Consider the following 12,813-nt stretch of genomic DNA (forward strand, 5'->3'; position numbering starts at 1 on the left):
AGATGCATGGTTCACGTTAATGTATCTGATAACTAAAGCAGTAGTCATGGCTACATGTTCTACATTACTGAACCACACTGAATTATGGTAAAGCTTTTCATTCCCTTATGGTTGACCTATTCGTTTCCATTAGGCTTGTCAGATTTCATGCTCCTTTTGACGGACCTATATATAGACAGGAAATCAATCAACATCTTGCTGAGTGGGAGAACCTGACTCCCCCCTCTAGGCTTTACCCGTTGGCAGTTACTAACGGAGCAGCATATCAACCCTCCATCGGGACATAATGGCCAGAGAACCTGACTCCCCCCTCAAGGCTTTATCGGTTACGGGCGGATTTAATGGAGCAGCATATCAACCCTCCATCGGGACATAATGGCCAGAGAACCTGACTCCCCCCTCAAGGCTTTATCGGTTACGGGCGGATTTAATGGAGCAGCATATCAACCCTCCATCGGGACATAATGGCCAGAGAACCTGCAGCTCAGCCGTTTCCCCCTGATTTCAGTAGCTGACAGACGCGCTCCATAGCGTGGCAATTTTGATGTTGTTTTTTTAATATATGATGGAAATGTTTGATCTATGCTATACAGTACCAGTCAAAAGTTTGGACACACCTACTCATTCAAGAGTTTTTCTTTATTTTTACTATTTTCTACATTGTAGAATAATAGTGAAGATGTCAAAACACATGGAATCATGTAGTAACCAAAAAAAATTAAACAAATAAAAATATTTTATATTTGACATTCTTCAAAGTAGCCACCCTTTGCCTTGATGACAGCTTTGCACACGGCCCCTCTGCAGTGCAGGGGCGGTTCCTCCTGCAGGCAGAGGAGGGTCGTTAGTGATTGGAGCTTAGGGTATTTAAACTGCTGCTTCACTAATCTCTCTCTCTCTGCTCCTCCAGGTATGATCCTGTTTTGTTTGTTCCTTTGTAGTTTTGCATAGTTTTCACTCAGTCATTCACACACACAGATTCATGCATCCCTGCACTTTACATACACCCTACATGATGATACTTTCACACCTCATTCCTTTTTCTTTGTTTAAAGTTAATAGTTTTGTTTACAATAAAGAACCTTTTTGATTGGCCTATACCTGTTGTTCGCGTCCCCTCATTTTTGCCACAGGCTATGAGCCGGCCTGTTACACTTGGCATTCTCTCAACCAGCTTCATGAGGTAGTCACCTGGAATGCATTTCCATTAACATGTGTGCCTTGTTAAAAGGTAGGGGTGGTATACAGAAGATAGCCCTATTTGGTAAAAAAACAAGTCTATATTATGGCAAGAACAGATGAAATAAGCAGAGAGAAACAACTGTCCATTATTTTAAGACATGAAGGTCAGTCAATCTGGAACATTTCAGTCGCAAAAACCATCAAGCGCTATGAAGAAACTAGCTTTTATGAGGACCACCACAGGAAAGGAAGATCCAGAGTTACCTCTGCTGCAGAGGATAAGTTCATTAGAGTTAACTGCACCTTGGATTGCAGCCCAAATAAATGCTTCACAGAGTTCAAGTAACAGACACATCTCAACATCAACTGTTCAGAGGAGACTGCGTGAATCAGGCCATCCTCGTCCAATTGCTGCAAAGAAACCACTACTAAAGGACACCAATAAGAAGAGACTTCCTTGGGCCAAGAAACACGAGCAATGGACATTAGATCGGTGGAAATTTGTCCTTTGATATGATGAGTCCAAATTTGAGATTTTTGGTTCCAACCGTCGTGTCTTTGTGAGACACAGAGTAGGTGAACGGATGGAGATCACAGTTCCCACTGTGAAGTATGGAGGAGGTGTGATGGTGCTTTGCTGGTGACACTGTGATTTATTTAGAATTCAAGGCACACTTAACCAGCATGGCTACCACACTATTCTGCAGCGATACGCCATCCCATCTGGGTTGCGCTTAGTGAAATTACAATTTGTTTTTCAACAGGACAATGACCCAAAACACACTTCCAGGCTGTGTAAGGGCTATTTGACCAAGGAGAGTGATGGAGTGCTGTATCAGATGACCTGGCCTCCACAATCACCCGACCTCAACCCAATTGAGATTGTTTGGGAAGAGTTGGACTGTAGAGGGAAGGAAAAGCAGCTGACAAGTGCTCAGCATATGTGGGAACTCCTTCAAGACTGTTGGAAAAGCATTCCTCATGAAGTTGGTTGAGTGAATGCCAAGAGTGTGCAAAGCTGTCATCAAGGCAAAGGGTGGCTACTTTGAAGAATCTCAAATATAAAGTATATTTTTATTTGTTTAAAAACAATTTGGTTACTACATAATTCCATATGTGTTATTTCATAGTTATGTCTTCACTAATATTCTACAATGTAGAAAATAGTAAAAATAAAGAAAAATTATTGAGTGAGTAGATGTGTCCAAAATGTTTATTGGTACCGTATATACAAAAGTTTGAACACCCATTCAAATTAGTGGATTCGGCAATTTCAGCCACACCCGTTGCTGACAGGTGTATAAAATCGAGCACACAGCCATGCAATCTCCATAAACAAACACTGGCAGTAGAATGGCCTTACTGAATAGCTCAGTGACTTTCAACATGGCACTGTCATAGGATGTCACCTTTCCAACAAGTCAGTTCGTCAAATTTCTGTCCTGCTAGAGCTGCCCCGGTCAACTCTATGTGCTGTTATTGTGAAGTGAAAACAAAACATCTAGGAGCAACAACGGCTCAGCCACGAAATGGTAGGCCACACAAGCTCACAGAACTGGATTACTGAAGCGTGTCTTTCCTTGGTTGCAACACTCACTACCAAGTTCCAAACTGCCTCTGCAAGCAACGTCAGCACAAGAACTGTTCTTCCGGACCTGGGTTTCCATGGCCGAGCAGCCGCATACAAGCAAGCCTAAGATCACCATGCGCAATGCCAAGCGTTGGCTAGAGTGGTGTAAAGCTCGCTGCCATTGGACTCTGGAGCAGTGGAAACGTGCTCTCTGGAGTGATGAATCACGCTTCACCATCTGGCAGTCCGACAGACGAATCTGGGTTTGCAGATGCCAGGAGAAGAACGCTACCTGCCCGAATGCTTTGTCAACTGTAAAGTTTGGTGGAGAAGGAATAAGGGTCTGGGATGGTTTTTCATGGTTCAGGCTAGGCCCCTTAGTTCCAGAGAAGGGAAGTCTTAACGCTACAGCATACAATCACATTCTAGATGATTCTGTGCTTCAAACTTTGTGGCAACCGTTTGAGGAAAGCCCTTTCCTGTTTCAACATGACATTGCCCTCGTGCACAAAGTGAGTTCCATACAGAAATGTTTTGAAATTGGTGTGGAAGAAGTTGACTGGCCTGCACAGGGCATCTGACCTCAACCCCATCGAACACCTTTGGGATGAATTGGAACGACCACTGGAGCCAGGCCTAACCTCACTAATGCCTTTGTGGCTGAATGGAAACAAGTCCCTGCAGCGATGTTCCAACATCTAGTGGAAAGCCTAACCAGGAGAGTAGAGGCTGTTATAGCAACAAAGGGGGACCAACTCCATATTAATGCCCATGCTTTTGGAATAAGATGTTCGCCGAGCAAGTGTCCACATACTTTTGGTAATGTAGTGTATCACTGATCTTTCCTTGTTTCGATGTGATTTGGGAACTTAGCCTACTGCTCTGCAAACGTGCTGTGAGGAGATTGGGCACCAGATGGCGCTATTTTCGACTAACCTCTTTGTTTTTCCCATCCCTCCCTGTCTCCTGTTCATTCAGCATATTTTTTTAAAATATATATAGGTTTTCATCCATAATGGCGGAAGATAGTGAGTCCGCAGCCAGTCAGCAGAGCCTGGAGCTGGACGACCAGGACACCTGCGGAATAGATGGCGATAACGAGGAGGAGAATGAACACATGCAAGGGTGAGGCTCGGCTTCACCAACCAGACACAAAACGCAGCAGTCCGGGGCAGCACGCGTCCACGCTCCGATGGCTCGGTCCTGTGTAGGGGGTGGATGAGTTTCTTTGGATAATGAGCTCGCGCATACATCTAACGTTAGTGTTTTTACGACCAAGGACCATATATGCCCTGTTCGTTAATTCTATCACATAATGTTTTTATGTGATGATGGCCCTCTCAGTCGTCTGAGTAGCAAGTGTTGTATAATCCTGCTGGCTAGTGGATGTCATGGCAGTGTAGCCATATAAATGAAAGCTAGCTTAGTACCTTTTCATTTGAATGAATGAGACTCGGCGTGCTAGGCGTTGTGTAGTTATTGCAAGCTAACTGGCCAGCTAGTTAAATTGCCAGTTTAGCATGCGAGTAGCCTGTATGATTGACTTGTTCGCATTTAAAGCAATTGTCAATGGAATGACATAAGCTAAATGGATATTTATCTTACTAAATGTTTAGTTTTATACTGCTGGCGCATTTGCTAGCTAACAGCAGCGCATATCCTTGGCTGTCCTTCTCTGACGTTACAGCAGCAGGCTAGACGTAAAACAGTATGTAAACTAACGTTGTTAGGCAGAGTGACTGCTACTCTGCTCCGGTTACACCCACGGAGGTATACCCACTATAGCCTACAGCGGTACTCGTGGATTTATAAATGTCCGGCAACTCAAGTGGGGTATGCATAATCTGGCCCCATTTTTAGCCTGACTTGAATTATTCAGCATGACAATAGTACCAGCTAACCTTTACTCCAGAGCAGAGATGTAGCCAGCTAGCTATCAAATCTGTGTGTGTGTAGGAGTCCGGGGGGAGACTTGGGGGCTAAGAAGAAGAAGAAGAAACAGAAGAGAAAGAAAGAGAAGCCGAGCTCTGGAGGGGCCAAGTCAGACTCTGCCTCAGACTCACAGGAGATAAAGGTGACTAACCGCTCTCTCCCCCTCTTGCTCTGGCCCAATTCCAAATCAAGCCCTATGCACTTGTGGAGATCTGACTGGATTTGACAGGTTTAAGCAATATGGTAATAGCACCACCCTGTCCTGAGATAGGCTAAGTGGAAGTTACACCATATTTCATATACCAATCAAATCCTCTCAGATCTTCACAAGTGCATAGGTTGTAAGAGGTCCATTTGGGATTTTGCCTCTCTCTCTGTCTCTGTCTCTCTGTCTGTCTCTCTCTCTGTTTCTCTCTCTGTCTCTGTCTCTCTCTCTGTCTGTCTCTCTCTCTCGCTCTGTTCTAACCTTCTCACCTGTGTGTAGAACCCAGGGCTGCCCATGCAGAAGCTGCAGGACATCCAGAGAGCCATGGAGTTGCTGTCCTGCCAGGGACCAGCTAAGAGCATCGACGAGGCCACCAAACACAAGTACCAGTTCTGGGACACACAGCCAGTACCTAAACTTAGTGAGTAGGGACACACACACACACACAGTGAGTGAGACATACACACTCGATCACACACTTTTACTAAACTACACATACAGTGCCTATAGAAAGTCTACACCCCCTTGGATTTCTTCACATTATGTTACAAATTGGGATTCAAATTAATTTATTAGTGATTTTCATGTCTATGATCTATGCTAAATACTCAGTGGAAGAATGTTTTCAAATATATATATTCATATAAATGTACATTTTAGTCATTTAACAGATGCTTTTATCCAGAGTGACTTACAGTTAGTGCATTCATCTTAAGATAGTTGGGTGGGACAACCACATATCACAGTCATAGCTACTTTCAGGAAAAATGTACTTACTATCAGCTTAGTCAGAGCTAGTAAGGAGGCATTTATTTTTGGACTGGGCTGAGGGGGAGCTGCCCTCCCGTGGGTTGGGAGGGACAAGAGACCAGAGGTGGCAGAACAGAGTGCTCGGGTTGGGGTGTAGGATTTGAGCATAGCCTGATGGTAAGGAGAGGTAGTTCCTCTTGCTGCTCCGTAGACAAGTACCCTGGTCTTGTAGTGGATGCGAGCTCCGACTGGAAGCCAGTGGAGTGTGCGGGGTGACATGGGAGAACTTGGAAATGTTGAACACCAGGCGGGCTGAAAAAATGAAATACTAATATACTTTGATTAGATTAGTATTCAACCCCCTGAGTGAATACATGGTAGAAACACCTTTGGCAGCGATACAGCTGTGAGTCTCCTTGGGTAAGTCTCATAAGAGCTTTGCACACCTGTATTGTGCAATATTTGCCCATTTTATTTTCAACATTCTTCAAGCTCTGTCAAGGTGTTGGGGGTCATGGCTAGACAGCAATTTTCAAGTCTTGACATAGTTTTGACCTAAATCTGCTTGAAAATCTGTCTTGGCTACTCAGGAACATTCGCTGTCTTCTTGGTCATTAATGCCAGTGTAGATTTGGCTTTGTGTTGTAGGTTATTGTCCTGCTAAAATATAAATTCCTTTCCCAGTGTCTTGTGTAAAGCAGATTAAAGCAGGTTTTCCTCTAGGATTTTGCCTGGGCTTAGCTCCCTCCTGGTATTACTTGCCCATGTCAAGAATACCCATAACATGATGCAGACACCACCATGCTTGAAAATAAGGAGGCAGTTACTCAGTGTTGTGTTCAATTTGCTCCAAACATTAGACTTTGCATTTATGCCAAAAAGTGTGTTCCTTTGCTGTGTTTTCTTTGCAGTATTACTTTAGTGCCTTGTTGCATACATATGTATGTTTTGGAAAATTTGTATTCTGTATATTTGTATTCTTCTTTTCACTCTGTCATTTAGGTCATTATTGTGGAGTCACTACAATGTTGTTGATCCATCCTCAGTTTTCTCCCATCACAGCCATTCAACTCTATAGCTGTTTTAAAATAACCAATGGCCTCATTGTGACATCCCTAAGCAGTTTCCTTCCTATCCTACAGCTCAATTAAGGACTTCTGCATCTTTAATGTGTCTGGGTGGTTTAATACATCATCCACAGCATAATTATTAACTTGACCATGCTTAAAGATGTATTCGATGTCTGATTTGTTATTGTTAACCATCTACCAATCACTGCCCTTCTTTATGAGGCTTTCAAGTAGGTCTTTGTAGTTGAATCTGTGCTTGAAATTCAATACTTCACTGAGGGACCTTACAGATGTTGTATGTATGGTGGGACAGAGGAAGGAGCAGTCATTCATTCAAAAATCATGTCAACCCCTATTATTTCACACAGAGTGAGTCCATATAACGTATGTGATTTGTTAAGCCACATTTTACTTCTGAACTGATTTAGGCTTGTCTAAACAAGGGGTTTGAAAAGGCTAAGTATAACATGTTTATTCATTTGTAAAAGTGTAGATGTTTGAGTATTTTGTATAGATCAATGACAAAAAAAGACAAATCTATTTCAAGATCACTTTGTAGCGCAAAAAAAGTTCACGGGGGTGTAAACTTTCTATAGGCCCTGTAAATATTTACAGATACAGTACTCCCACAATCAGAGAAAGTTAAGCACATTGTTATAGTAAGAACACAATGGCTGTATTTCCTCAAGTCCCCTGGTTGTGATTGGCTGGCTGGTTGGTTGTGATTGGCTGGCTGGTTGGTTGTGATTGGCTGGTTGTGTTTTGGCAGATGAGGTTGTAACCAGCCATGGGCCCATGGAGGCTGACAAGGACAACATCAGACAGGAGCCCTACTCTCTACCACAGGGCTTTATGTGGGACACGCTGGACCTCAGCAACGCTGACGTGGTGAGTGTGTATGTTTCTTTGTGTTCAAAAGTTTATATTCATTGCCACCAGACAGAAGACTTTACTAAGACTGTCTTTCTCTCTCTCAGCTGAAGGAGTTGTACACCTTGTTGAATGAGAACTATGTGGAGGATGATGACAACATGTTTAGATTTGATTACTCACCCAGCTTTCTCAAATGGTAAGTCAAATCCATACTCTACTTAGATTATGTTAAACTGTCTGTGTGTTTGGCCTCTGTCTAAACTACTGTGCTTCCTCTCTCTCCTTCTCTTCTTTCTCTCTCTCTCTTCTTTCTCTCTCCTTCTCTTCTTTCTCTCTCCTTCTCTTCTCTTTCTCTCGCTCTCTTCTTTCTCTCTCCTTCTCTTTCTCTCGCTCTCTTCTTTCCCTCTCCTTCTTTCTCTCGCTCTCTTCTTTTTCTCTCCTTCTTTCTCTCGCTCTCTTCTTTCTCTCCTTCTCTTCTCTTTCTCTCGCTCTCTTCTTTCTCTCTCCTTCTCTTCTCTTTCTCTCGCTCTCTTCTTTCTCTCTCCTTCTCTTCTCTTTCTCTCGCTCTCTTCTTTCTCTCTCCTTCTTTCTCTCGCTCTCTTCTTTCTCTCTCCTTCTTTCTCTCGCTCTCTTCTTTCTCTCTCCTTCTTTCTCTCGCTCTCTTCTTTCTCTCTCCTCTTTCTCTCGCTCTCTTCTTTCTCTCTCCTTCTCTTTCTCTCGCTCTCTTCTTTCTCTCTCCTTCTCTTTCTCTCGCTCTCTTCTTTCTCTCTCCTTCTTTCTCTCGCTCTCTTCTTTCTCTCTCCTTCTCTTTCTCTCGCTCTCTTCTTTTTCTCTCCTTTCTCTCTTTCTCTCTCCTTCTCTTCTCTCTTTCTCTCTCTCTCAGGGCGTTGCGTCCTCCAGGCTGGTTGCCCCAGTGGCATTGTGGGGTGAGGGTTTCCTCCAATAAGAAACTGGTTGGTTTCATCAGTGCCATTCCTGCTGATATCCACGTCTACGACACGTGAGTCACACACACACACGCCCTAACCACACACGCTCTAACCACACAGCGGACACCCATCAACAACGTTGTGGACAGGTGCATGTCAGTGCTGAACTTGATGCACACGTTTTCCTCCCTCCCTCTCCCTCTCCAGCTTAAAGAAAATGGTTGAGATCAACTTCCTGTGTGTTCATAAGAAATTGCGTTCAAAGCGTGTGGCTCCAGTTCTGATCAGGGAGATCACACGAAGGGTTAACTTGGAGGGTATATTCCAGGCCGTCTACACGGCAGGAGTGGTACTACCCAAACCTGTGTCTACCTGCAGGTACACAGACACAATTCATCAATTTGTCCTAACATAATAAGAATACATAGAATGCTTAAGTTGCCTAACTGTAGTAATTTGACCGTAACTAGAGTATGTAACAGGAGTGTTGTGTTTTGTGAACAGGTACTGGCATCGTTCTCTGAACCCTAGGAAGCTGGTGGAGGTGAAATTTTCTCACCTGAGCAGAAACATGACGCTGCAGAGAACCATGAAACTGTACAGACTACCAGACGTAAGAACACACACAATGTTACACTTCCACCATCTATCACGTCTCTCCTACACTGAGCAAGACCCTTTTCTCCCAGCTGACGGGGCTAATAAACTTTGCTTTATGGTTACAGGCCTGTGTGATGTTGGGTGTATGTGTATAACTCCCCTTTCTCTCCGGCTCTGTAGAACACTAAGACCCCGGGCTTGCGAGCGATGGAGAGGCGTGACGTGCGTCAGGTGACGGAGCTGCTGCAGAAACACATGAGACGTTTCCAGCTGGCGCCCTCTATGGGCGAGGAGGAGGTGGCACACTGGTTCCTCCCTCAGGACAACATCATAGACACATTTGTCGTAGAGGTAAGGGTCTGTTTTTTTTGTCTGTTCAATTAGATAATGAGATGGATATACTGAACAAAAATATAAATGCAACATGTAAAGTGTTTGTCCCATTTTTCATGAGCTGAAATTAAAGATCACAGAAATATTCCATACTCACAAAATGCTTATTTCTCTCATTGTGCCCAACCTGTCTACATCCCTGTTAGAGAGCATTTCTCATTTGCTAAGATAATCCATCCACCTAACAGGTGTAGCATATCAAGAGGCTGATTAAACGGCATGATCATTACACAGTTGCACCTTGTGCTGGGGACAATATAAGGCCACTCTAAAAGGTGCAGTTTTGTCACGCAACACAAGGCCACAGATGTCTCAAGCGTTGAGGGAGTGTGCAATTTGCATGCTGACTGCAGGAATGTCCACCAGAGCTGTTGCCAGATAATTGAATGTTAATTTCTCTACCATAAGCCACCTCCCAACGTTGTTTTAGAGAATTTGGCTTCACAACCGCAGACCACGTGTAACCACGCCAGCCCAGGACCTCCACATCCGGCTTCTTCACCTCAGAGATAGTCTGAGACCAGCCACACGGACAGTTGATGAAACTGTGGAGTATTTCTGACTGTAATAAAGCCCTTTTGTGGGGAAAAACTCTGATTGGCTGGCCCTGGCTTCCCAGTGGGCGGGCCTATGGCTGCGCCCCTGCCCAATCATGTGAAATCCATAGTTTAGGACCTAGTGAATTTATTTCAATGGACTGATTTCCTTCTATGCACTGGAACTCAGTAAAGTTGTTGCATGTTGCATTTATATTTTTGTTCAATATAATTAGATACTGAAATCTGAGTACTTTTTTAATTTGCTATTCTGTGTTTACCCTCAGGGTGCCGGTGGTGTGTTAACAGACTTCACTAGTTTCTACACCCTGCCCTCCACAGTGATGCACCATCCACAGCACAGAAGTCTAAAGGCTGCTTACTCCTTCTACAGCGTTCACACACACACTCCACTACTGGACCTGATGAATGACACTCTCATACTGGCCAAACTGGTACACTACTGCACACACACTCTTTCCAACATAAATACAAAGGTTCAACACAACTACGATCACGTCCATCTAATTGGTGTGTTTGTGTGTCCCACAGAAAGGCTTTGATGTGTTTAATGCTCTGGACCTGATGGAGAACAAGGTGTTTCTGGAGAAGCTCAAATTTGGCATCGGAGACGGCAACCTGCAGTATTACCTCTTTAACTGGAAATGTCCCCCCATGGACCCCGACATGGTGAGGCGTGTGTGTGTGTGTGTGTGTCAACAAGGTGGGGTGTATTCCTGGGTGTGCTGTAAAATAATTTCATAATGGGAAATCGGTCAATAATTCTCATTATTTTTCTATCTCTGTCGCTCTGTTTCAGGTTGGCCTTGTTCTTCAATAACTAGTCTGTCTGTGACTGCTACACACTCAGAGGTCAAAGGTCTTCTTTGACCCCTAACATCGCTCTACCTGGACACACAGGTAGTCCCAAACTAGAAGAAGACAATGACAACAATCAACCAATCAAAGTGATCGGGAGGTGTGCATCACTTTGAGCATCTCTCCTGGATCATTTTTATCATGGAGAACATTCTCTCTGCTCACCCGGAACTGATAACTCTTTTTAACCATCAACATCCTGAATGTGAAGTCATGCTCTGCCTGAGACAGACTCTTGTACAGTACACACATACACACTACATGAAGAGAAGGAAGACTTGCATCCAAAATGTTTTTTTGTTGTTTTATTCAAAAAGGTGCATTGGTAACCGTGTTTGTTGGACAGTGCAGAAATGTAGTAACCTGTGCATTTAATGCCAGAACACATTTATTCCTGTAGTGTGGAATATGGGGGGTGGGAGAGGAAAGATTCAACTAGCGTAGATGTTATTGACTTTGGTGATCCTATGAACGGTTAAGAGGGGAGGGGATTCTAGGGATTTTTGAGGAAGAATGTATTTGAAGCACAAATCTTAAGTTCTTAACTGAGTGAAAGGCTCCTTAACAACCCCAGGTGCATTTTATATATTGATTATTTCTGTTTTGTGTGTTTAGGTTTTTTAATATCTGAGTGTTTGAGAAACACAAAATGCAGGATGAGAATTTTATTATTTTAAAATTGTTTTTAATTTGTTTTGTGTGTTTGCACCTAACAACATATTATTTTAAAAAGGTCCCATTTTTTTTCCCGGGCACAATTCTGATATTTAGGATTGTGCTTATATGTTGTGTGTTCTGTCACCATTCCTCCCATGTCTGTCAAACAGGCATCTTCACCTATAAATAAAGGTATTGGGTTGGAGTATCAGGCAGCTCCAGCACATGAAGGAACCTGTGATGAGAGAAAACAGCTGTTCTGTTTGCTGATGTCGTCATGGTTACTACTGTTAGATAAACAAGTGTCCCTGTCAATGAGAAACTGAGTTAGTTGATTGTGTACATGGGGGAAAATACAATGTACAAAACATTAGGAACACCTTCCTAATATTGAGTTGCAGCCTCTTTCGCCCTCAGAACAGCCTCAATCGTCGGGACATGGACTCTACAAGGTGTCAGAAGCGGTCCACAGGGATGCTGGCCCATGTTGACTCCAGTGCTTCCCACAGTTGTCAAGTTGGCTGGATGTCTTTTGGGTAGGGGACCATTCTTGATACACACGGGAAACTGTTGAGTGAAAAACTCAGCTGCGTTGCAGTTCTTGACACTTAAACTGGTGCCCTTGGCACCTACTACCATACCCTGTTCAAAGTTACAAATCTGTTGTCTTGCCCATTCACCCTCAATGGCACACATACGCAATCCATGTCTCAAGGCTTAAAACGGTCTTTAACCTGTCTCCTCACCATCTACACTGATTGAAGCCGATTTACAAGTTACATCAATAAGGGATCATAGCTTTCACCAAGTCAGTTTGTCATGGAAAGAGGTGTATAGTTTTCATTCTTACGCTGCCCTCGCGGGGAGTTACTTGCTTTTAGTGTTTCTGAGATGTGGCTCTGTGAACGTGGTCTGCATCTGGGGCTGTGCCCAAACCAAGGTAATGGTCAGGTTCCTCGGCTCAGACGTTGCTGATACATGCCAGATCTTACAATGCCGGGATAGGTATTTTGCGTATCAGCTAACCATGTTATAGCAATCTGGTGCCCGACGGTACGGCCGATGACGTGGCACACAACCATTGGTTGATGCATGCAACTTCTGAGCAAGGGAAGACGACCGATGTCAATGGCACAGAACACTGGGCATCCAAATAAAGATGGCTGAAATAGAACTGATGGCCAAAACCGTGAATCTGAGTCAGCCATGTGTTTATTAGTCCCAGGGGCACCTTGAG

At 43.8% G+C, this 12,813-nt stretch overlaps 1 protein-coding gene across 1 annotated transcript; it reads left to right on the plus strand.

Annotated features, from left to right (window-relative positions):
- The first annotated feature begins 3,744 nt into the window (after positions 1 to 3,744).
- Positions 3,745 to 11,790, plus strand: LOC139420565 (glycylpeptide N-tetradecanoyltransferase 2). The gene is made up of 12 exons (XM_071170753.1): positions 3,745 to 3,877; positions 4,709 to 4,826; positions 5,169 to 5,310; positions 7,479 to 7,597; positions 7,687 to 7,778; positions 8,466 to 8,582; positions 8,719 to 8,889; positions 9,016 to 9,124; positions 9,292 to 9,462; positions 10,328 to 10,495; positions 10,593 to 10,730; positions 10,861 to 11,790. Exons 1-12 carry the CDS (start codon positions 3,768 to 3,770, stop codon positions 10,879 to 10,881), a joined length of 1,476 nt encoding a protein of 491 aa, XP_071026854.1. The 5' UTR covers positions 3,745 to 3,767; the 3' UTR covers positions 10,882 to 11,790.
- Positions 11,791 to 12,813: the final 1,023 nt, after the last annotated feature.

This window comes from Oncorhynchus clarkii, chromosome 2 (assembly GCF_045791955.1).
Source record: "Oncorhynchus clarkii lewisi isolate Uvic-CL-2024 chromosome 2, UVic_Ocla_1.0, whole genome shotgun sequence".
In the NCBI taxonomy this organism is placed as follows: domain Eukaryota; kingdom Metazoa; phylum Chordata; class Actinopteri; order Salmoniformes; family Salmonidae; genus Oncorhynchus; species Oncorhynchus clarkii.